The sequence below is a fragment of the Labeo rohita genome, chromosome 5 (assembly GCF_022985175.1).
Source record: "Labeo rohita strain BAU-BD-2019 chromosome 5, IGBB_LRoh.1.0, whole genome shotgun sequence".
NCBI lineage: Eukaryota > Metazoa > Chordata > Actinopteri > Cypriniformes > Cyprinidae > Labeo > Labeo rohita.
The window spans coordinates 35,015,536-35,040,600 of record NC_066873.1 but is presented as its reverse complement, the minus strand read 5'-3'; the positions used below and the strand labels follow the sequence as shown (position 1 = coordinate 35,040,600).

The following is a 25,065-nucleotide window of genomic DNA, read 5'->3' as shown; positions in this document are numbered from 1 at the left end:
TCCAAGATGTAGATGGGTTTATTTTTTCATGAGAACAGAGTGGCTCCTCTGCAGTGAATGGGTGCTGTCAGAATAGAACAGAACAGAACAGTCCAAACACATTATCACAATAATTCACAAGTAATCCACACCACTCCAGTCCATCAATTAACATCTGGTGAAGTGAAAAACTGCATGTTTGTAAGATACAAATCCATCGTTAAGGCGTTTAATCTTTAATCCGTCACTTCTGGCTAAAATTCTGTAATCCTTAATAATGCTTCATCTAGTGAAAAAGTCCATCCCCTGTTGTCCTCTCACATCAAAATCCACTGACATTTTTTAGAACTGTTTTGGACTGTTTAATGGTGCTTGGTCTGTGCATATTTTCCTTTCAGAAGTCAACTTTTTCGCTGGAGAAAACAACATGGATAAAGAACCGGATTTTTTCCGATTTTATCAGTTAATTCGAATTTAATGGTTTGCCATGATTTTATTTTTTTAAAAATCGAGGAATCACGATTTTGAGTAGAAATATTACCAAACGTTAGAATTGGACAGTTTGACTATATGCCAGTGATAACAGTAAAGAGAAAAGAACGATCCAACATGTCGGGGCACGTGATTAACGTGATTAATGTTCACATAGAAAAAAACAACAGAAAAGCAGCGCAATCGAATAAAAAAATATATATGAAGAACTACTACTGTATGTCTGATATTTCATGTTTGCATCATAGTGACAGGCTGAAAGCTGCTGTTCATTGTTTTAACAGAACATTTATAGTTGTTAATGGTCTACTGGTGTTATACTTTCAATCATTTTGATTTTGAACTTCCTTGACTTTTTGTTTTTTTTTGTTTTTGTTTTTTTTTTAAAGGTATTTTCCTTGGAGTATTTCTTAGCGTATAAGACAAGTTTGTACAAGTAATTTGTTTAACATTTACATCGTTTACAACTTCTTATGTGGTGTACAAAATGTTCTTTAACTAGAGGGTTAATGAAAAAAGTAACTTGAATCATGTTGTAGTTACATTTTTAAGTTGACTAGTTAAAAATCATAAAAAAAAAAAAAGAAGAGAATTGGTTAAACGTCCTGAAAAAAAAAAAAAAAAAAAAAAAAATCAGGATTTACATTTTTTTCCCAATAGCGCCCAGCCCTAGCTACAGGCTACATTATTCAGTTAGATTGGATTTAATGATTTAACTCTTTGCTGTTCTGACTCGTCAGGGAATCATATCTCATTAATAGTTGAAGCAGTGTTAAACATGATCGGTTAGGGTCGATCTACATAGCCCATGGGCGTCATTGGAGTTTGAATGCATTTTACAAAGGTTCACTTAGAGTTCACTTCAGTCTTCACTGGCTTTTATTGTTTCAGAACACCATTCTAGACAGGATCTATTCTGGAGCTGTTTGTGTGAGGTTGTCCTTCTGGCACAGTAAGATTATCACTTCATGTGGCATTATTCCCAGAGGAAATGACTGAAATGACTGATCATAGTAGTAGCAAGGTAGTTTTGCCGTTTGATTCTGGAGTGGATTTAGAGGAAAACTGTGATTCACTTTAATGGAAGCTTTGATTTTTGTCTTGATTTTGAGGTGTGGCGAATGATGAATTTCACAATCGTGAGGTAGTGGCTTACATGTGCTCTGAATTATACCTTTGTGTTTGAAATGTATTGTGCTTGTTTTATATCAGAGATGTGGTGATAAAACAGGCAAAAGAATGCAAGCAGTGCCTCTGAATGTTCATACAAGCATGATGTTGCTGCAGGCGAATGTTTGACAGGACCTTTGCAGAGGCTTGCAAAGGAAAAATGTTCTCTGCCGGGGGGGGTTATGCATAATTTTTTTTTTTTTTTTTTTAAATCCTTACACCTTACACGCCTTGAATGTGTCAGTTGCGTTGTTGTCTATGCAGAGGAAGAAAGCTCTCTTGAGTTCATCAACAAGACCTTAATTTGTTGTTTCAAGGATGAGCGAAGATCTTAAAGGTTTGGAACAACGTGAGGGTGAGTAATTAATGATAGAACATTCATTTTTGGGTGAACTATCCTTTTTAAAGTTAACATGCTATTTAATTAGTCTGCTAAGCTAGTATACTGTCATAGCATACAAGTTAGATAAAACTGGTTCTTGCAGATTTAGGATTTGTTGTCTTGTAGCTCCCTGTTGCTTCATTTCATTCGCTGCTTTAATCAGCTGAGCAGTAAGCAAGAAGAGAAGCAGTGTGACCATGACGTTCTCTGTCTGTTTTTCTGTACATCCTTATTTGCACAAAAGACAGTTTGTTGAACCTGCTTTTTGAGAAGTTCATTGTGAAGCGCTGTCTCTGCTGCCCAAACGAACCTTTTTGGTTCCACTTGTGCTCCGTGACACATTGCAGTCCTTTATGAACTTATGTTACCTTCAGGCGGTCGACCTCAGCAGCTTATGGGAAATGAGGCAAGGAAAGGGGTGAGAATGAGGAAATCGCAGAAATTGAGTTTGTTTGGAGTGTGTGTGGTATTTAGAGCCTGCTGCTACAGTAGAGCGATGAGCGAGGCCTTCTGTGGTGCTGGAGGAAGTGTGACATGTAGCATCATGACCATACCTGCCCACAATATAGCTACAGTCCTCAGGCTGTCTTTTGTTAAAAAAATGTCACAGAAACAAAAGAGCGTGTCCAACTGATGTATTTGTAGTTTGTGTGTTCTTTTAGAGCTGTTTGAGAGTCAATTCACACACTTTTAATTTGAGAAAGAACTACTGTCATACACATTCAAACTCATCAAACTCAAAGATTTTTATGGCAAACTGCCAAAATAAAAGTTTGGTTTCCACCTTTTTCTTTAACGCGGAAGTAAGCCTATGGGTGAGACTTCCAGTTCATTATCTGCTATAGAGAAATAACGAGAAGAATAACAATGTGCAGTAAATGGTAAAACATTTCGCACTACAAACCAGTGTGTTCTTAAGATAATACATTAAAATAATATGGTAAGACACATCAATTTGCAGTATTAAGCAGCAAAACGAGCTGTTTTGTACAGCTAAAAATAGCTGGACGTGAACAAAACTGGAAGCCAGACCCATAAAATTTACAAAGCCTGTTGTTTTAGTCGTTGTAACATCGGTTAATGGAAATGGCATCATTTCGCAATATTTCTATTGCGACATTTATACAAACATTTATACAAAGTTTTGCGCAAATCTGTAATGGAAATGCACCTACTGTCATTGTGTATATAAATGGCACAAAAATTATTGTGCATTATTATGCAGTTCATTTTTTTTTATATATATATTTTTTTTTAATTATTTCCTGTTTATCACGTTTAAGTTACATGAATCACATTATTTATCAAGTACTGTGTAAGCGTTAAGAATGGTTGGTTACAAGTCAAGTTGGCATGAAAAGAAAATTAATTTTCGATCTATTTTCTGAATGCATGTGAGTTTTATCTTATTGCAGCTTATCCATGCAGGGCTCTACAGTGAGACAAAACTACTCAAAACTACTGCGTGCGACTAGGGCTGGGCGATATATAAAAAAAATGATCTCGATATTGTCTTTTTTTTTTAATGATATTCGATATATATCCCAATATGTTTGCATTTGCTTTTAAATAATAAAAAACATGATTTTTTTTTTTTGCCCCCATAAAAAAAAAAAAAAACAATTTAGATAGAACAGCTATTGTTACACAGCTAAAAATACAAAATGTTTAGTGCAAATTTAAGCAGTTAAAAAAATCTAGTGATTACTTACTGTTTTTTATTAAATGAACACATGTATATGTAACTGAAGTAGTGCAGAACAAGTACAGAACGTGCATTCTGTCAACTTTTTTTTAGTGCATGCAATTCACAATTTACACTGCAGCTGAGGGAAATAATTAAACTGGGATAAGGTTTTAGCTAAGAACACAAGTCTGTCAACTGTTTCTGGTTTAAGAGAAGCTTTGTGGCATGAAACTATGTTCCCACTGGTATTAAAAACCCTCTCAGATGGGGAGCTAGTTGCTGGAACACGTCGGTATTAATACCAAAGATTTATGCACTCTCTCTGTCTATAGTATGAAAACTGGTAAAACAAATTCAAAATATAATAACAGTACAATTCCTAATAGTAATTCCGAATTGCAATAGCCTAAATTAATTTTGTTAATACTGATTTCATTTGATTGGTAACTTATTCTTATTCTATTTGTTTAATTAAAAAAAAAAAAAATATATTATTATATATATATATATATATATATATATATATATATATATATATATAATATATATAATATATATATATATATATATATATATATATATATATATATATATATATATATATATATATATATATATTTTTTTTTTTAATATATTTTTTTTTTTTAACTTGACAAAAGATGGCATTTAATAAAGTTAGAAAAAATGCCAGTACAAAGGTAAAAACAATCAGATGATCAGATTTTTTGATGATTGATTAGAAGGTGCTCCTGAAATTTTGACTGTGCTCCTAAATTTAAGTTATTTCATCTTAGGTGTGATTTAGACAAGATGCGTTCATTGTGTTTGCACAGTTGTTTAATGGCCAGTCCATGAAGATGAAAGTCACAAGCAGTTGCAGCAGAGTATTGTCAGCTTAAGTGTATTAGAAATGGTGTATGGGAGTTAATGTCTATAAATGTCTTCTGTATACAGTGGGCTATCGGAAGAGCCTGGTGTTAGGTGAATGGTGTTGAGAGACAGAATTTGTAGCATGTGATTGGTGTAAAACCTTTTGTGCTTTACACTGCATTATCAGGAAACAAAGGTCACATTTCTCCCTTAGTCTAACAGCCACACCCACCAACAGGAACTACTTCCATCCTGACCTCATTCCCCCATGATGTCCCACAGGCCTCTGGGGACCCCATCATCTACCCTTTAGACATTTTCAGATCCTCCTCCTTGTCATTTGACAAGGTTGTTTGATGTTTTTGAAGCTGACACAAGTGGAATTGCCACTACTGCTAGTCAGTTAGTTTTTATGGTCATGCTAATGATCTTATGGCCAAACATTGACAATATGCATTGGTCTACTACACTATTTAAGATACTACTACAATCCAGCTCAAAGTCTCCCCAAATGTTTTTTGCACAAGCCCAGATTGTCATAAAGCTATTTAATTGACATGCATGTCTAAATGTGCTTATCTGGGTGTGAAGTACATTACAGACTTAAGCACATTGTTTTTAACCCCCCAAGCAATGAGAGTTGTATTTTGCTTTTTTCATGTCTTTTGACTCGATCCAGCCCTAGTGTTTCTTCTGTTTTAGTTGGGCCTTGGTTGTTTTCATTGGGAAATGGCACGAAGACAGAATGTTCTTGTAATTCAGGTTTGTTTTAGAACCGACACAAGACAAGCTGAAACAGATAGCATAGAAACCCATGTGAAGTGTTGACGCTGATATGGAGTTTGCCGTGTGAAATAGGGTGAGTAATGTGCTCTGAGTGGGGATTTATTCTGGTTCTTTTCCACATTGGTGATAGTGAACCCATCTGGTATGTGTTCTGTCAAAACGAGCTTGTCCCACTTTGAACTCGCTTTGATTTTTCAGCAGAGCTCTTTAAGATGGATTTCGTCATTGTTCTGTGTGCCAAACACTTGGAAATCATGTGAACGTTTGGCAGTTTTATCAGTTAACTGTGTCATATTGAAAGTGCCACTGTTGTGTTCAGGTAATTATTGACTTAGTCATGTTTTAGGATTATATTTAAACTAGCTAGTGGATTAAGACACTCTTTAAACACTGTAAAGCTGGTATTTACGCTGAGATGTGTGTTGTAACATCACTGGATTACAGATTGCAGTGCAGTAATGTAATGATGGGTTGCATTAATTGAAATCTTTACAGATCTAATCATCAACAGTAGTATGAATGCATGGCATTTTGACCATTTCTTACGGTGTTTCCTGTACATGGCTCATATCTGTTCAGTGAAATCACTCAAGAGTTCATGTCCTGTTCTTCTCTACAGATATGTTCAAACGGGTTGTACGACAGAGTAAATTCCGGCATGTGTTCGGCCAGGCGGTGAAGAATGACCAGTGCTACGATGACATCAGGGTGTCCCGGGTCACGTGGGATAGCGCATTCTGCGCGGTCAACCCCAAATTTGTTGCCATTATTGTGGAAGCCAGCGGAGGAGGAGCGTTCATGGTTTTGCCTCTTCATAAGGTGAGAGATCTGTAAAATTACACTGTACTTAATAGGGCTGCACGAAAAATCACATGCAATTGTGAGGCGTGTTTAGTCAGTAAAGCCGGTACTTTGATTAGTAGTAACTCTCTATGACATGCGTTCAGCTGGAGCGGCAATTAATACACAGAGCCGTAAATCACTGACAAGCTATGCAAAATCGCACTCATAATCGCAGATGAATCGCATTCATTTATGAGCGCAGTTTTGCGTAGCTTGCGATTTATCGTGCAGCCCTAGTGCTTAATGTGACATTCTTAGTGATTATGTATTAGGGATATAACAATATTATCAATATTGTGGTATCGCTATAGCAAAATTGTCTCGGTGTTATTATCGAGGTCACATGATGATATGAAACTATATAGGTCTGGGCAAAAAGTGTAGATTTTTAAAATATTCTAACAAAAAGATCTTTAAAGTTGTGTTTTGGGCCATTATGCTTTGGCATAGATCCAAAGTTTTCTGTGCCTCAGAACAGCTCCGTTCACAGTGAATGAATGCAGTGAACTCATTTATTGCATATGCTGTGAGTTTAGCACACGTTTGGGAACGCAAAGGCCACCAATTATGCTTTATATTCGCAGCAGATGATTACAGCAGTTTTCCTTCAAAATAAAAGCTCTACTGCCATTTCCATCAAATAAAAGCTTAAAAGTGCAGTATGAATTGCTGACAGCTAGCGGCTTAAATGGGTAACGCTACTGCAGTCCAAATTAAAAACATCTCTTTCAAGTGTAGAAATTAGGAAAGAAGTATTATAATTTTTCTGCTGTAGTGTAAAGCAAAAATAATATACCTATGAAATATTAATTTTCATTTATTTTACAGTGCACTAGTTTTTACAATATATTCTATAATATATTTTAATTCTAAAACACCAGTGTAACAATGTAATTTAGACTGAGACAGTATACCACAAATAAAAAGAGGGTTAAGTCCCCTTTAAAGTTCAGGTACAAGTCAATTCACTGACTTTTTTTCTTAGGAACATGGGTTGGAGCTCTTAATTTTGAACTGTTAAAGTGCATTAGATAGGAGAAAAAAAAAAAAAAAACTTTAAAATGTACAAAATTGTCACCCCCTTTTTTAAATGGGTCATCAGATGCAAAGTTTGCTTTTTTGTGTTGTTTTAACATTAATGTGTGTTGGCAGTGTATGTACAAATTAGGGATGCACCGATACCGATACTGAGCTCCTGTACTCGTACTCGTACTCGTACTCGTTAAAATGCCCCGACACCAAACGCCGATACCACATCATGTGACAAGTGCGTATGCAGGCAAAGAAACACCGACAACAAAACAACAGACAGCAGAATGGAGTCATTAGAGATTAAGGATGTCTACGAAGTATATGTATGCAAGCAATATAATGTTAAACATTCAGTATTAAGCTTGTATAACTGGTGCGTGTCAGCTGACAGGCAAAGCACGCAGATTGGATTGAGCGCGGGGAGGCCAAGATGTGCGGGCTTGTGGAGTTAATATCCCGCCTTGACATCACTTGAAAGTTTGTAGTTCGGTGAGATATGTCAAAAACAATTGAAGTAAATCAATGCACAAGCTATTTAACGGTATAGAGAGAGAGGGAGTGAGAGAGAGAGCGCGAGACAGAGAAAGAGAGAGCGCGCGCTGTTGCGTGATCTTCATTGATGTTCGCATATTTAGCACACGCATCTTTTGGATTAAAACAAATTCGTAAATATAAAAAAAAAATTATATGGGCATTCGCTATAAACATTTTTTTTTTTCAATCTTAAGCATACACGACTGTCCGGCGAAAGTGAAACTATAGCAGCCTGTGTGAAATGCGATAGGCAGTATGTACTTGCGCATGTTTTGCTTGCTTCACGAGTGTTTCTCCATTATTTGAGTCGCTTTGGATTATAGCCCAAATAGCAGCATATTTCAGGTAAAAAAAAAAAATATACACCATCAGATATACACCATCTTTTGATAATTTTTGATAATTTTTTTTTTTTTTTTTTTTACTAGTGGGTGCAGGACACAGTTTATGATAATGTGTTCTAAATACATTTTGGTTTGACTGTATCTATTTGATAAATGAAGTTGACCAACTAACATTATACATATTCTTTTAGCTTCTGTACCCTATCTTTTACAAATCTACCGTTAAATTTTAAAGTATCGGTATCGGTACACGGAATCGGCAAGTACCAAAAATAAAAGTATCGTATCGGGCGAATACTGGAAAAAGTGGTATCGGTGCATCCCTAGTACAGATCTACCCTATAATGATAAAAATCCATGCAGTGGTTTTTAATTAATCTGTAAAAATTATATCGCCTTTTTCAAATCGAGCCATTCTCAGATGCCTGTTGGTGTGACTTCACACCCACACTCCCACGATAGTTGATTGACCTGAGCGTCTTACCTCAGATCAGCTGTAACAGTCCGACCTCCATTGTTTCAATTCCGGGGCAGGGATGTAAGTTAGACACGAATATCTCCAATTGAGTGATTGAGGTGTTGTGTTGCTGGATGTAATAATGGACATAGTGGTTGTCATTTACTCCCGACATCTGTGCTGCTGAAGATGCAGTGGATTAAGTTTTTTTTTTTTTGTGAAAGGAATGCGCCTCCTAATCTGCATAAATGGGTCTATGTGCGCACAAATAATTAATGATCCAGCTTCACCTACAGCAGAAGTGAGTATGAGGGTTTTTTTTTATGAATCTCTGTAACCTTTCCTAATAATGTGCTAATTAGCAAGTTTCACAGTTAAACGCGCTAAATGCGACTAAAGTAAACAATATCTCAGAGCAGCTCCTCTCTCCACAGAGAGAAGAGAGGGGCGGGGTGAGCAGAGCTCATTTGCAACTTATCAACTTGTGGAAAATTGGCATCCGATGACCCCTTTAAATATTGCAAGAAATATCACATTGTGGACTTCACATCACAATATTATCGTATCATGAGATTTTTAATAATGTTACATCACTATTATATGTCCAGTGCATCCTATATTTGTTTATTTAAATGGCTAGTCAATGGCTATTCTGATTTGGAAGCATTATTTTATACTCTTTCATCTTCACTAGACCTGGTCACTTTGGAAAAAAGGGGCAAGAGGATTCATACAAATTTTTTGTTGTATTTCATGGGGTAAAAAACATAATTTAGGTTTGGAGTGAGTAAAAATTTGTAGTAAACTATTATTTAAAAGTTTGAGAAGAACATTGGTTTAGCAGAAGAGAAGTGTTACACCTACATGAAGCTGAGGAGAGATTATGTCCTGACTGGTCAAGGAGCCAAGCCATGAAATAGATTTGTGGGTTATTTCTGCAAAACTGACCTTGGGTGATGTTCTTGACTGCACCCTTTACTTGAGTGATGTCAAAATGCAGTTTTGTCACGCTTATGGTCTTTGCCCATGTTTGAATGTACACACACGTAATTACAACCTTGCATCTCTATGAATGGAGGTGATTATGACAGGTATGATTCATCAGACGTCTACCTTGTGATTTGTTTGTGTCAGAATTGTTATGAGAGGAGAATACTCTGCTGGAAATTGATTGTTTAAAAGTTAAAAATTAAGTTAAAGTTATTTACAAAATTTAGGTTTCTGTAAACATTTTGGTACATTGCTACCAAGATGGCAATAGTCAACAGTGCAGTGACACTACTGGCATTTCCACCTCTGACTAAACTGTTGAGCTCATAGTTATTTGTTGCCCAATGATGTAAGGATATCTTCTTTCCTAATGGCTTTCTGAGTCCAGATGTGATGACTAAAGTCAAATTTTGCGCGTTGAATCTGCAGCGCTCTGTCATTTGATACGATGAAGATCTCAGGCCTGTAGGGATTTTGTTACCTCTGAGCTTAATGCACTACCCTCTTTAACCTTCTGTCACCGGACTGCCGTCTGCTTGTGTTACAAAGGCAGAGATTTGCTTCATCTGGATGAAGTGTGTGTGTGTCACCTAGTCTGCTATGTACGTGGTTTAGTGGTTGAGCTTTCGTGGGTTTAGTGAGTCTGCATGTTTGTGCATGTTGAAGTATGGAGTTCATTCTCTGAATTTTTTTTTTTTTTTTTTTTTTTTTTTTTTTTTTTAAGCTCATCCAAAGAAGTTTTCCTATCACTCTCTTTTTGAGCAGTTTTTCAAGTTTGTAAAGGCAGTTCTCAATTATTATCAATTAACCAATGTGCACACTTTTGAACTTTGATATTAGGTCTACTGATAAACTGATCAATGTCACTAAAATAAGTTTTTACACTTAAAGTTTTTATTTTTATCTTAAATTGTTTTGGATCCAAGGTCAGCATTGGGTAACGTAATGAGAAATGACAGCATAACAGTTAGACAGTTCCCTATAATTTCCATGATGCGGAAAATGGAATTTACTGTATAACACGTTGTGGCAAGGGATTTGGCAAATTTTGGATAAATCAAAAGTAGGTCAGTACGCTTAAATAAAAAAAACACAATATGGACTAGTGTATGTGAATATTATGCTGCATAAAAGACTAAATATGAAACTTGCATGTTCTGCATAGCAACCCATCAAAATAAATGAAAGTTCGGTTTAACTTGAAGAAATGGTGACAGAAATAATGCTGAATGTAATAATAGTGCTGCTGATATTCATAAAATTATTATTTTTTTTATTACATTTAATAAAATCATTGAAATGGAATCTGAAAAATGAATGAAAAACAGAATTTGGTAAAAATAAAACTGAATTTGAGAAAAAAAATAAATTGTTTTTCATAGGGCCTTTTTTGTTAAACTTTTATTAAATTGCTGTTAAATTGTCTAAGTTTTATGACTTCAATTAATTAGACATGGTTTTTGATTAATGTTTTATTTTAACCATTAAAACAGAGTCTAGAAAAATTAAAATAGAAAAATCGAAATCCAGAAAAATTAAAACAGAAAAAATTGAATTTTGAAAAATAAAATGCATTTAATAGTGCTCTAGATTTAGACAGCCCAAAACAAAGATAAATTTGATAGTCATTTAGATTGTGAAAATAATTAACAAAAATATAATGTATAATAATTATTTTATTTATTTAGTTGCAGTACAGTTATTCAGTATTAGTTCTCTTTATTGTACACACAAAAGTCTCTGTAATTTTCTGGTCAGGGCATTGTGTAATTTGTTGTTTTGCACACTTTAGCCATCACCTTCTCTAAGCAAATCTGAATTTTATAACTTGAGCATTAACTAATAACCTTAAATCACTTACTTCCTGAGAGCATAGCATTTTGTAAAAATGGGCTATAAACCATACTTAATTTTGGTTCACCCAAAAGTGGAAAAACTCAGCCTTACAACATTCCAAACCTGACTTTATTTCTTCTCTGGAACACACAAGAAGATATTTTGAAGAAATTCAGTTTTAGTTACCAATGACCTCCATTTTTATGGACAAAAAAAGCATTGAAGTATTCAAAATATCTGTTCACCGTAAGACAGATGAGAAAATGATGATGCGCATTTCTTAAAGAATTAGTTATGAGTTTTGTGCTTTGTAGGTGGCCATCTGTAGAAAGTGTTGGATTCGTATATCTGATGGTGTCATTTGGCACATCTCCGATTACTGTGGTAACACTGGCGAGATTAGCACGACAACCCAGAGCAGTGGTGTTGACAAGCGGAACAGTTCTCTGTAATTAGAGAGCGCTCAGACGCGACTGTGACATCCAAACCTCTTCGGGCTCTCCCCTGGATCCCGAAGCCTGTCATCAGCGTCACACACCAACACGCGCACCCGCTCGTAAATGATGTCACACTCAAACGCTCAGCTGCCTGGCCAGACCAGCTCAGCCTGCTGAGTACAGTTACAAATGACTCTTACGTTATTTACATTATTGGTTTTATTGTCATTCTTGAAGTCTTCGTAAAGCTCAGGGTTCGGGTCAACTTAAAAAGTGATGGATTACATAAGTATAAATCCTTTGTCATTCCAACCCTAATGTTCAGACGTGTGAGGGAAATGTATTAATCTGTGAAAGTAAATCATGTTTGTCCTATTGTATGTTTTCTCTGAGCAGATTGCTTGATCCATCTGTCCGTTCCTTTGACGTAGGACTGAAATGAGCTGGGATTAAACAGTTTTGCTGCGACTTTTAAGGTTTTTGTGAAAGTATCTGCACAGATTTTCCCAGTTTTCTTCACATATTGCATTTTTAGACAAGTTCAAACGCATCCTTGTAGTATCAGTGGGTTTTGTGAGTTGTCGTAGCTTACTTTTTATAAGGTTTCTTTACGTTTAGCCTTCAAAAGAAACATACAACCGGAATATTCACTTCGGTTTCTGTGCATCGTGTCTTTTTTGGGTTCTTTGTGTCTGTGTTACGTCCTGCCTGCTGTCCTTCTGCTTCATCTAATGCTTCGCACCCCTCCCTAAGTATGTGCTCTGATTCAGCGCAGCACTGCATCTGTCTATGGTCCGTCTTCCCAGGCCGCCCCGTTCCCAGAAGCCCCCTGCAATCGGACAGCTGGCTCTGGGGGAGCTATTGTCCCTGTGCGTATGCCAGGTCCTGCACAGCTCTTTGTTTCCCAGCTCAAATCTGTATGGGAACTCGTCATCCTCACTTGATTCCCTAAAATCCTCAGACCCATGCATCTGTCTGTTGTTTCCCAACAGGGAGCAATGGTAGTTGTTTGGCTGAGTGTTCAAAGCTCTTGAAGTTTAAGTGGCCAGTGCTGTAGAAAGGCTGATGGGGTTTCAGTATGCTTATCTTAATTCATCATTTACTCACCCTTATGTCGTTCCAAATCTGTTTGATTGTGTTCCATGGAACATGGAAAAGATTATTTTGTTTTAATGCTCTGAAGTCATAAAGGTTTGGAAAGACAGGAGGCTGAGTAAATAATGACACAGTTTTCATGTTTGGGTGGATATCCTGATAAGAGTAGCGATAGTGAATTATATATCAGTAGGCCCTCTGACATAATCAGGGTGGGTCAGCATTTAGTAGGCCTGTATTTGTCACAACACCTGGGACAGCAATTTTGTTTTTTTGTTTTTTTTTTTTGTTTTTACAGCGGTATCATTTGACATTGATCATTTCTTTGCACATGCTCATGTCCCATCTTTTTGACATTTAGATTACTTTTGCAGTCATCTTACATTCAAATTTAATTCAATCTTTAAAAACATTAATAACATATAAATCATAAAAAAATCTTTTATACTTCAGTGTTGAGCATAAATTTCCTTGTATTAATTAATACTACTTTTATTTGTGTTATTTTTGTATTAACAATATTAATTTTTTTCTTAAAAAATATAAAAAGTTAATTCAAGTCAGTTTGTTATTTTCAGAAAATAAATTAATTTCATAAATGTAATACTTTGTGCATTTTTTTGCATTTGTTTGAGAATAATAATTTCAGCAGAAGTAAATACAATCAATTTAGTGTTCATTTAACCTTCAGAATTGTGTGCAATAGAGTAAGTTTGAATCTGTTTATGAAATAATTTATTCTAAATAATGTAGAATTTGAATACTGGCCTTTTTATGTTATTTGCCAGATTTAATTTTAACATTTAGAACTGTGTTTTTTTTTTTTTTCTTGTTTACAAATCATTTTAGCAAATTAAGTAAATTGAATATCAATTAACTTTTTTTTATTATATATAGACCGAGATAGACATTGAAATAGACACTGTATGTCTGCAGTCTGCTCATTTTAGACAGTTCTTTTTGATATATTCCTTGATAGCCCAATGAAATTCTTTTTTTCCCCAAATTCCGTTTTATTTTTTCCAAATTTCTTCTTTTTTTTTTTTTTTTCATTTTACATTTACAGTTTTAATTGTTAAATTAAAAATATTCATTAAAAGCATCTAATTAATTTAAACCATGAAACTTACACTGTTCAACAGCAATTTATTAAAAATGTAACAAAAAAAGTATATTTTTAAGGCCCTATGAAATGCGTTTTAGGTTGTTTTTTTTTTTCTCTCAAATTTCTGTTTTTAAAAAATTCATTTTAATAGCTTCATTAAATTTTAGTACTAAAAAAGCATCTATAATTAATTGGTTTTTAAATTTATTTTAGTATTATTTCATTTATTTTTGAGAAATATTGAATGTATTAACATTTTGGTAAATAAAGTCTGGTAAAAAAAAAAAAATCCTTAATGTTTTAATTATAATTTTATTATTAATAGTAGTACTATCATTACATTAATATATTTCAGTCACAATTTCTTCAAGTTAAACCAAACTTTTGTTTTGACGGGTTGCTGCTAAAGACCTTAATGTTTCTGTATGTACTATATGATATGATATGATATAATTTTTCTCAAAATAATTGGTAAAAGCTTATGAAGTGACTCCCAGAGCAGTTTTAGAGACTATGTTTGTGTTTATCTACAGAAAAAGCGTGTCTGCTCCATTCATTCACACAGAGAGACACAGAACGTGCAGGATTCATATTTAAGTAGTCTTTTTGCAGCTTAATATTAACAGAAACTAGTCCATATCGCATTTTGATTAAGTGTACTGACCTACTTTTAATTGATTCATCCCAAAATTTGGCAAATTCTGAGACATTCAGTGTTATGCGGTAAATTCTATTTTTATGACTGGATTCCGCAATTCCGTCTGCGTTTTCCGCGGCGTGAAAATCATAGGGCCCTAATATCCTGAGCTGCCTTCTGTCTTTACCTGAGCGTGGCATGTCATGGCGAGATGTCCCACTTTTCAGTAAAGATATTTGTGTGTTTTAACTGATTCAAGTACATTCTGCCGTAAGGAGCAGTGACGTTCTGTAGTGCTGTCCTGTGAGGCTGGGGGGAGTTTCAGCTGGGCTGTGGCTGGATTCTTTGTGTGGGAGGCAGAGCAGCATGAATCAGACTCTTATTGTCTTTCCCCCTCAAGAGACCATCAGGTGTCTAACTAATCACATGTTGTCTGTCTTTCTCTCGACACCCTCCCCCTTCACTCAGCTGTATTCTCTCATTAACATATGAAGGAAGCGGTGGGAAACGGATGGCTGTAGCCTTCCGCAGACCTTGCATTTTCATGCTTTTTATTCACACTGACCACAGTGACTAATTTTTGGCCCTTCTGCCTAACCACCTCTAATATTTAGTGTATTGCACAAAATGTGATCCATCCCATAGGAAACTGCCCATTTACACTTATGCTGCAAGTCTCTGTTATGGTATCAGCAACTATTTCCCTTTAGAGCTCAAATCCTGAAGTAACAAGGAGCCAGACTTCCAGAGCATGGATTTAGTGACAAAGTTTTGACTTTAAATCTTACTATCTGGTCATTTGAGTTGGTCTTCCGCATCATTTCTGGTTTTAAAGAAATGTTGTGAAGCATTGCAATGGAAGCAAATGTATGATGAGACTAAAGCATTATGCATGTGATAATGAGACTAGACAAGATGTGATAAAATAGCTAATCTTTTCTGTCGTGACCATGTAAAGCCGGTAATCCCTGTAATTTTGGCATTATATGCACTATAAATGCTGATGATGGAGCTTAACCTGTATTGACTCTACCTACTACAGTGATTTAAGGTGGATCTGCAGGCCTTTTGTTCAGAGGATCAGGCAATGTGACTTGAATGCATTGACTTTACAGAATTTTACATTTATTAATTTATTAGTTTACAAAAATGTATATGAATCAAATCTATACTACAGCCCTAGTTTCATATCATGCCGCTTTGATGTAGTATTATATTGAAGCTGAATTATTTAGTTTTGCTTCAACCATATGTTGGACATGTTTGTTGGGATATCAGCCATTGAACTGAGCCCTTTCACAGCCCATTTTGACTCCTGCTGTCACTTCGCAGTAAAGCGGGAAAGCAGGAAAATGAGAGCACCGAAGATGAAATGAGAGAAACAGGAAAAAGGGGCACACAGGAAGGAAGTTTGAATTCAGTCCCTATACCTCAAAGTCCACCTCTGTATATCCTGTGCTGCCACATGGACAGATGTAACTTAACTTGTGTGTGTGGCCACGGATGTGTCATTCTGATTCCCGGTCTGTATTCCAGGAGCCCCCTACTGTTCCTGCTGCACTCACTGAGCTCTGGCGGCTGCTGACTGCAGATTTTACCTTATATGGTCATTCTCAGCTCCCCGCCTGTCAGCCTTCCAGACCCATTTCCTCTTTCCTTTCCATTGGCTGAAGCACAGTGCTTGCGCCCAATAGATTCTTTGATAGAAGCGTAGAAGAAAAGGGGGCAGCGTGAAGGGAATTTTTTGGTTAATGTGTCAAGTCCACTGTGGTCATTAGAAGATTTCTTTTAATTGTTAATATTTAAAATAATTTCAAATCTTTATGACTTTACAAATATCATATTTATCATTAAAAAAATGAAAAAATATTATTAAATAAAAAGCATTTTTATTATATAGTTATAAAACTAATTAAAAAGTAGGTGTAAATTATTTATTTATTTATTTTTTTAAGTATTTGCATTTTGCTGCTATTATTGTTATTATTATTATTATTATTATTATTATTATTATTATTATTATTATTATTATTATTCATTTATTTATTTATTTATTTATTTTAAAAAATGATAAACATTTTTATTATTATTATTATTATTATTATTATTATTATTATTATTATTATTATACAGGTTTTTTCTAATATTAAAATAAACAAACATTTAGATTTTACGTTATTATTGTTTATTATTATTATTATTATTATTATTATTTTTTTTTTTTTTTTAATAATACATTTCTTCTAATGCATTTATAGAATTTGACATTTTATGAAAAGTTTTATTTGATAATTTATAAATTAAATCTAGATGGGATGTTTCACTCAAGTACATATAAAATGTAATCTTTATTTATGTATTTATTTGTTTGTACTTTATTAAAAAAAAAATTTAGGTTGTTAATGTTTTTAGGTTGTATTTGACAGAAATGTAAACTAAATATGTCAAACCACAGAATCTCTCATATCTGGTGATCTTTCCACCTCGTTTCTTTACTCTCATCTACCCTCCTCCTCCATTCAGGTCATATGTATTAGCCAACTGCATACACCTGCTGCTCCTGAGCAGCTCTCATTCTGACACACGATTGGCCCCGCCCTCATTCCTGATTGGCTGTTTCCGTGGCTCATGTAAAATGACATGACGTCTGGTTGGACAGCTGCTGGGGTTCTTCAGTCAGGGCAGTTGTAGTCTGCTGCCTCTGGGTCCTGTGGACTTACAGAGGAAATGGAAATTTCCACGCTGACTAGATAAGATAGACATGCTTCAGCTACTGCAGAAAGCGGCTCTGCCTCTGTAATTCTTTCTGTTGCCCACCTCCACAGAGTGTCCCGCCTTTCTGTCTCTTTCATTTCCTCCTTTCCATGTCTTTCTTCACTGGTAACTCTCTCGATCTCTCTGTCTGACTTGATTTCATTGAGGAGAGGAGTCCTGTTTTAAATATGGGCTATTGATTGAATGAGTTGAGGCAGACCTGTGTTACTCTAGGTGAGGGATCTGCAGTAATGCTGCTACTGTTGCTATGCAACAGGTTAGACTCACTGCGCTGCAACGTTGGTTTTGGATGGCTCCGGTTTTAGTAAGCTATAATTAATTCACATAAATATTCATGATATAAGTTTAGCACAGCTTCCCTGTAAGTTTAGAATATCATGTATGCTGGATTCAATCAAAATGGAATCCTGTTAAGCTAAATTAAAAAAAAAAGATAATTGCAGGGCTCCAGACTGCGACTAAAATGGTCGCATTTGCGACCAGAAATATTAATTTGCGAGTGAGGTTTTTGCAGAGGTTGCCCCTGGCGACTATATAAATGTATATAACTTGAAATGCCTTTTTTTTTTTCCTGCTTGTTTTGCAATCACATCTTTTGTAGAGACGATGCGCATCAATGTTTTAGTGGAAAAAAGGTCTTTCACACAGTCCTCATCTCTACCGAACATCAGTGCTGACGCACACCTCCTAAACGCAGCTCCAGTTATGACAGCGTGAGAGAGATTTAAATGATAGAGATGTGCAAAGTAAAAGTGCACAAAAACGGTGTCTATTTTGTGAACAAGTAAAGTTGTCGTGTGTGGATATTAGCAGTATAGTTAACAGTTCTTGTATATAATTGATCAAGATCTTAGTCTATATGCTGTGTTCTGTTGATGCGTGAACTTCATATTATTTGTAGCACACTTGCCGCCTAGTAATCATAATAAAATTTGTGCCAATAAATATGGTTTTGGTGCTCTTTAGCATCTCAGTTTAGTGACGGTTAAAAGCGGCAAGTGAACCCATTATATCTTTCTATTTACTATAGTACAAAATGAACAATGTCAAAGGTAGGGTATTTTATAAGATGGCCTACACTACAACTTCAAACTTACCTCAGAATAACCATTCGGCCAGAGGTGTAATTTACGGGTGGGACAGGTGGGACATGTCCCCACCACTTTTTGCTAGGGTCGATATTGTCCCCACCAATTTTTTTGAACATTTCGCCGGCACGGATGCAATAATGCTAATGAAACATTTTGACGGAACGTTCTCAATGCGGTTCTAATATTTTAACTTAACCTGTTGTCTACATAATATGAAAGAATGCATGGAGCTAAAGATAAAATTCGACACCTCCTCTAAAACTGAATTTTATTAATGAAGAAAAACTGACTGAATGTGTGGAAAAACATATGACAACTTTTATAGGATGCATAGAGAAGGAACCCAAACTACATTTAGTGGCCAAGTGATGCTTATGAACCATCATATTGGCACAAATTCTGTGTACTAAACAATTCTTTGTGACTGTATATAGTTTACAAGTTGGAAATGATATTAAGTTCCCACTTTAAGTAAAACTTAGTTTTCAGTACATCGGAAAGATGGATTAAAATGCTGTTAAAGTCAAGAAAAGATGAAATATGAACATGACAGTATGACTGAAATGTAGTGTTAAAAAAATCAGTAAATAAAACACATTTATTCTGTGGCACCTAAAAAAAAATAATTTGGTGCCAAAGATTTTTTCTTTTAGGAGCCATTTTTTTTATTTATTTATTTTTTTGTTCTGGAGCCCTAAATGCAACTTGATCTCACAATTGGCAAGTTAAGAGTTAAGTCATGTATGTGTTATGTCAGAATTGACATAATTGAGATCAAACATGCAATTCTGAGAACATGGCAGTCTTTTTCTTTTCCCCTTCAAAATCGGACTTTTTAACTGGCAGTTGCGAGATTATACGCACAGTTCTGAGAAAAAAGTCTGAATTGCAAGATACAAACTCACATTTGTGGGGAAAAAAAACAAAACAATCTGCCTGTAACTGCTGTAACTTTTTTTTTTTTTTTGTATTTCAAATGAGCAGGCACTCTAAAAATCCACATATCATATAGACATCTTGCAAATTATTTTTATTCTATAAAAAGATCTTTACTGGGCCTTCAAATGATCTAGAATCATGTGATCACTCTGTCATCTTTGTGATGACAAGCCTACACTTATAAGCACATAAGGTTTTATATTCTGTCTCTTGATGTGTTAATAAATAATAAAGCAAGCCAATCTAGAATCCATAAGCAGATGACCACCTGCTCCATTGTCAGTGATCCATAAAAACCAAATGGCAATAATGTTACGAAATCAATATAGCGGCTAATGCATGTGTGCATCATCCTGATGCTCCTCTTTTAGAGGCTTTGAGTTACGGGTACTTATGGTTCTCTTGAGAGAACTACTCCCCTTATATCACCTCCCCCATATTTTTTTGCCATCGCTTCCTTCCACATGTCTATGACTAACCAAGCCAAAAACCAAGTGCGAAAGATCACGAGATGGCCAGTGTTTTTGGTATGTTTTCTTTTGTGGCATGTGAGGCACTCTTATTCCATCATTTTATTTTTTTTATTAGTTTTGTTTTATTTTATTTTATTTTATTCATTTTTAAAATGTTATTTAATTAGTTTTATTTTATTTTATTAGTTTTTGTATTTTTTTTTATGTTAGTTTATTTTTATAATTTTTCTTTTCTTTTCTTTTATTTTTTTACATTTATTTAATATTTTATGCTTTTGTAATATTTTTAGAGTAAAGATGGTGAAACATGCAAAGATCAAACACCCTCGACAAAAAAGTTAAAACAGCAATATAGGACGATTTTGAAGTTGAGGGAGAACATGAGATGGGAGTTTTTTGACATACCCTAACTGTCATGAACCAGAACAAAAACAGTCCAGACAGAGTAAGACAAGACGAGCGTTTGACATTAAAAAGTATATAAATTGTATTATTTTTTTGAAAATAACTGATCGTCATGCTAGATAAGACCCTTCTTTCTCGGCTGGGATCGTTTGAAGCCGCATTTAAACCATATCAGCACCATATCAGTCCATTATATGGAGAAAAATGAAAATGTTTTCCTCAAAAAACATAATTTCTTTATGACTGAATGTTGAAAGGTACAATTTTCTAGTTGTATGACCTTGTTTACGTGACTTTGCAACAGTGCTATATGGGTAGTTGCATTACTTTCTTTTCTGTGCATATTGTGTTTACTAGCATTGCATTGTCATAACTTCTTGGCAACATCAGTGATTTCTCGCATTGGTCTCATGCCAACACGTATCTTAGTTTGTTTCATTTGCTGCATGTGATGGTAGACAGACTGCTGCCCACAGCTGGATTTTGAATTAGGAACCTGAAGTGAATTCTGTTTTTATTGGCGAGCAGCAGCACTGTATCAGTGTACGAGAGCCAGTCTGCCTGTATGTTTGTTTAGCTGTTCGTGAAGTGATTGGTAATCAGTGTTCCTGATAATAGACCCCTGTGTGTAATTCTTGGATTATTTTCTCTGTTTCAAGAACATCTTACGTATTCCTCTATCTCCCTTTCTTTCCAATTATCTTTGATCATTTCTTGCGAAATGCTGTTTTGCCGCCTTATTCGTTCTTCTCATTGAAATCACCACACGTACTTCAAAAGAAACGGTGGTGTTAGCTCACAAATAGCTGTGAAAGGTATAGTCTCTTTCATAAGGCTGTGCTATAACCATGCCCAGACTTGAGAAGGAATGTGTACACAAAGTGGTTTTCTGCACAGGTGGGTAGTGTCTTTTTGTACAGGCTGGGCCTGAGAGTAGCCCAGGCTGTTGTGCTGTGCAGGGCTGGGCTTTCTGTTGTGATGTCATCGCACCATAGGCACAGCAGCAGCGTGGACAAAAGCGTGGGTGTGGTCGTCTCTCGACACACTGAACAATGTGATCAGATGACACCTGATCACACAGACCCGTGCAGAGATTCTGGACTCGCAAGAGATCAGAGGTCGCGACCCGGAGAGCAGAGGGCACTGATGTCATCAGGAAGTCAGCTGACTGGGCATGGGACTGCAGCCGTGCCTTTATTTGGCTTCTTTGTTTGCTGTGTACAAGGGAGAGGAGGGAAATCTTCTGTTGTATTTTTTTCACTAGTCTTCAGGCCTGTGCATTGTATAATGGTATTACATAAGGTGCTCAGAATGAAGAACAACACTGTTTTTCATATACAAACGTGTGTGCAAAGAGTCGCATTGGATGTGGCGGTGAAATCTGGCTACCTTTCGACTCTCTAAATACAAAACCAAATTAAAATATGGTATATATTTTAGTAAAAGAGTAAATAATTTTTATTTATGCACCAGTAGCGTTGACTCAGCTACACCGCCATTCAAAAGTTCGGGATCAGTAAGATTTAATAAATAATTAATTGATTAAATAAAATTAAATAATTACTTTAATTTAATAAATAAATTTAATAAATGCTATTTATTCCTGTGATGCAAAGCTGAAGTTTCAGCATCATTACACCTATCTTTAGTCATGATCCTTCAAGAATCATTTTAATATGATGTAATTTTCTTTTTTTTTTTAATAAATTAATTAATTGGTAAAAAGTGATAGCAAAAAAGTGATATATTGTTAGAAAAGATTTCTATTTCTATTCTAACTTTTTATTCATCAAATAATCCTGAAGAAAAAAAATCACAGGTGGCAAAAAATTAAGCAGCACAACTGTTTCCACTATTGATGATAAAAGTAATAAATCAGCATATTAGAATGATTTCTGAAGGATCATGTGACACTGAAGACTGGAGTAATGGCTGAAGAAAATTCAGCTTTGCATCATAGGAATAAATTATATTAAATTAGATTCAGTTATAGATGCATTATATCTATATTAAAATAGGAAACCATTATTTTAAACTATAATAGTATTTCACAATATTAGTTTTTAATTTTTTTGTGGATTTTTAATTAAATAAACACAGCCTTGATGAGCATAAGAGACCTTTTTAAAAAACATTAAAAATCAAACTGATCCCAAACATTAGAGCAGCAGTGTATAAACATAACATAATAAAACATTTTTGACTAATGATGCAAAAAATATCTGAACTGATTATTTAAACATGCCATTTCAAAAAACTGATTGAAGGAATCAAATATTTAGCAAAATATGCAATTCAGTCATAGTTCTACTCCCAGTATTGGTTAAATGTATATTTTCAGCAAAATGAAATAGTTAATATATTGCTAGTGTTTACTAGTTTTCATTTAATATTTAAATTTTTAATAGCTGCTGTTGCAGTGTTTTGTTTTTTTGTGGAAATTGTGGAAAAATCATCTAATTTTAGCCTTCTCACACTTTCTCACAAATCCAGACCTCCTTGTGACCTTTTTCTCTGAGTGAAAGAGTCAAGGTCCCGTTGCACGTGTGTTTCTGTCTCTGCATTTGGAAGCCGAGTTGCGAGAACAAAAGCCCCGCAATCTGTTTTTATTATAAATCAGCTGTCGTGTGTAAATGTTTCTGCTGTTGGTTTGAATGACCGGATAAGCTATTGTTTGAAAATTTGGAGAAGAATGCCTTTCTCTCCCCCCTCATTTCATGAGCGCAGGCCAGGCCGTAAGTGTTTGTTTTGGTGTTACGTAGAGCTTGGCTGGCATTGCCAGAGCTCATTTCATTTACCCAAAGGGTTGAATGCCTTCATAATCTAATATTTGCCTTTGTGTTTTCTCTCTGCAGTCGGGCCGTATAGATAAGGCCTACCCTACAGTATGTGGCCACACTGGCCCCGTTCTGGACATCGACTGGTGCCCTCACAATGACCAGGTCATCGCCAGTGGATCTGAAGATTGCACCGTGATGGTACGTCACCCTTTCTTACATTTGCTGTTAGTGTATTTTGATGTTGTGTCGCATTGCGTAACATGCACTCAAACTGATAATAAACTGCTGTTTAGTATTATTACTACATGTAGTGCAACCCTGGCTAAACCTCTGCAGTCCTTCTAAAGCTTGTTTATTGATGGGTGGATTTGACCATTTGTAGATAAGTTTCCTTGAATAGCCGGCATCACATCTCCACCCACCCACTGAGTCCATGTGTGGCTGGCAAAGTCTGCCCCATGACTCATGTGAATGGCAGTAGATCAGATCACGGTATAACCAAAGGCTCGCTTTTCTGGACTGTTTTAGATTAGTTTAAGCCCAGCCTGAAGTCATTGAATCAGCAGTTACTATTTTATAGTTCTGAGGTCAGTCTGGCTGACTCTGGGTCTATTTATCATGCTACTAGCCCTTATTTGGCCAGTGTGTAGAAAAAACAGCAACTCCAGTGCTTGTGTAACGAGTGTACAAGTGTAGAGTTTAGTAGGACACTGTCTCTCGCCCTCTCTTGGGGAATACCAAGGCCCGAGAAGTTGAAGATTCTGGCTGTTTTTCTTGTCCTACCTTCCCAAATTTATTTAATGAATTATATTGAAACATAGGCATGTTGGAGGGTAATTTCATTAGGGGTTGATGATGATATTAAGTAGGTTTAGCAGTGGCTGTGTGAGGGAATAATGTACACTCATCCAATCCATTACACAGTTCAGCTGTCATTGTACAGACAAATTAAAGTGTTGTGATTATCCAATCAGTATTTTAGAGAGCTGTTTTATAAAGGCTGAGAATAAGTGGTATGTAAGAGATGAAAGGAGTTTCAAGAGAGAGGCTGACTTCAAAAAGCATGCTAGCATAGTACTTTTACCATTTCTGCCTTGAAAGTTGAAGGAACATGTATACTTTTCATCCTGGTTTAAAATGAAAGCACTGCTGGACTTTTATTTGCCCTCTGCTGCCACCTTCAGGAAAATTAATGAAACAAGTCCTAATGGATATAATGCAAAATTAAACAAAATGAAAAAATAAAGCTAATCTCAAGTTTAATGGGGTTTCATCTTAATATAATTAAAATAACATGATTTATTATTAGAATTATTTATGTTGGCAACAATTGTGCTGCCAAATCTTATTTTGAAACCTATGTTACTTTTTTCCAGGATTCTTTGAATAAAAGGTTAAAAACAACAGTATTTTATTCAAAATATAAATCTTTTCTAACAATATAAGTCTTTCCTATTACTTTTTATCAGTTTAACACATCCTTGCTGAATAAAAGAAATAATTTATTTAAAAAAAAAAAAAAAAGAATAAAAAATGTACAGGCCCCAAACTTTGAATGGTAGTGTATATTATTACAAAATAATTATATTTTAAATAAAAAGCGCTATATAAATAAATGTGAAAATGCTTTTTTTTTTTTTTAACCTGAAAAATAATATATCAGCATATTAGAATGATTTCTGAAGGATCATGTGACACTGAAGACTGGAGTAATGATGCTGAAAATGTAGCTTTGCATCACAAGAATAAATTAGATTTTATTGTATATTAAAATAGAAAAATGTTATTTTAGTTTCTTTTTCTTTTTTTTTCTTATTTCTGTTTAGCTTCATTTTCCTTTTAGTAATTTAGTACTTCATAAACTTTGTTATATTTACCAAGACAACATTTTTAACTTTCATTTAAGTTTATATATGTATATGTATA

The 25,065-nt window shown here is 35.1% G+C and overlaps 1 protein-coding gene across 4 annotated transcripts in view; it reads left to right on the top strand.

Moving 5' to 3' along the window:
- coro1ca (coronin, actin binding protein, 1Ca) overlaps positions 1–25,065 on the top strand; it is a 65,038-nt gene that overhangs the window by 25,928 nt on the left and 14,045 nt on the right. For 3 of the 4 annotated variants that reach the window (XM_051109561.1, XM_051109564.1, XM_051109563.1), the window contains 2 exons: positions 5,986–6,185; positions 23,215–23,337. In XM_051109561.1, the coding sequence (XP_050965518.1) occupies positions 5,986–6,185; positions 23,215–23,337 (323 nt within the window). Of the gene's footprint in view, positions 1–1,880; positions 1,997–5,985; positions 6,186–23,214; positions 23,338–25,065 lie in introns of those variants that run through there. The other variant, XM_051109562.1, reaches the window with a different exon arrangement.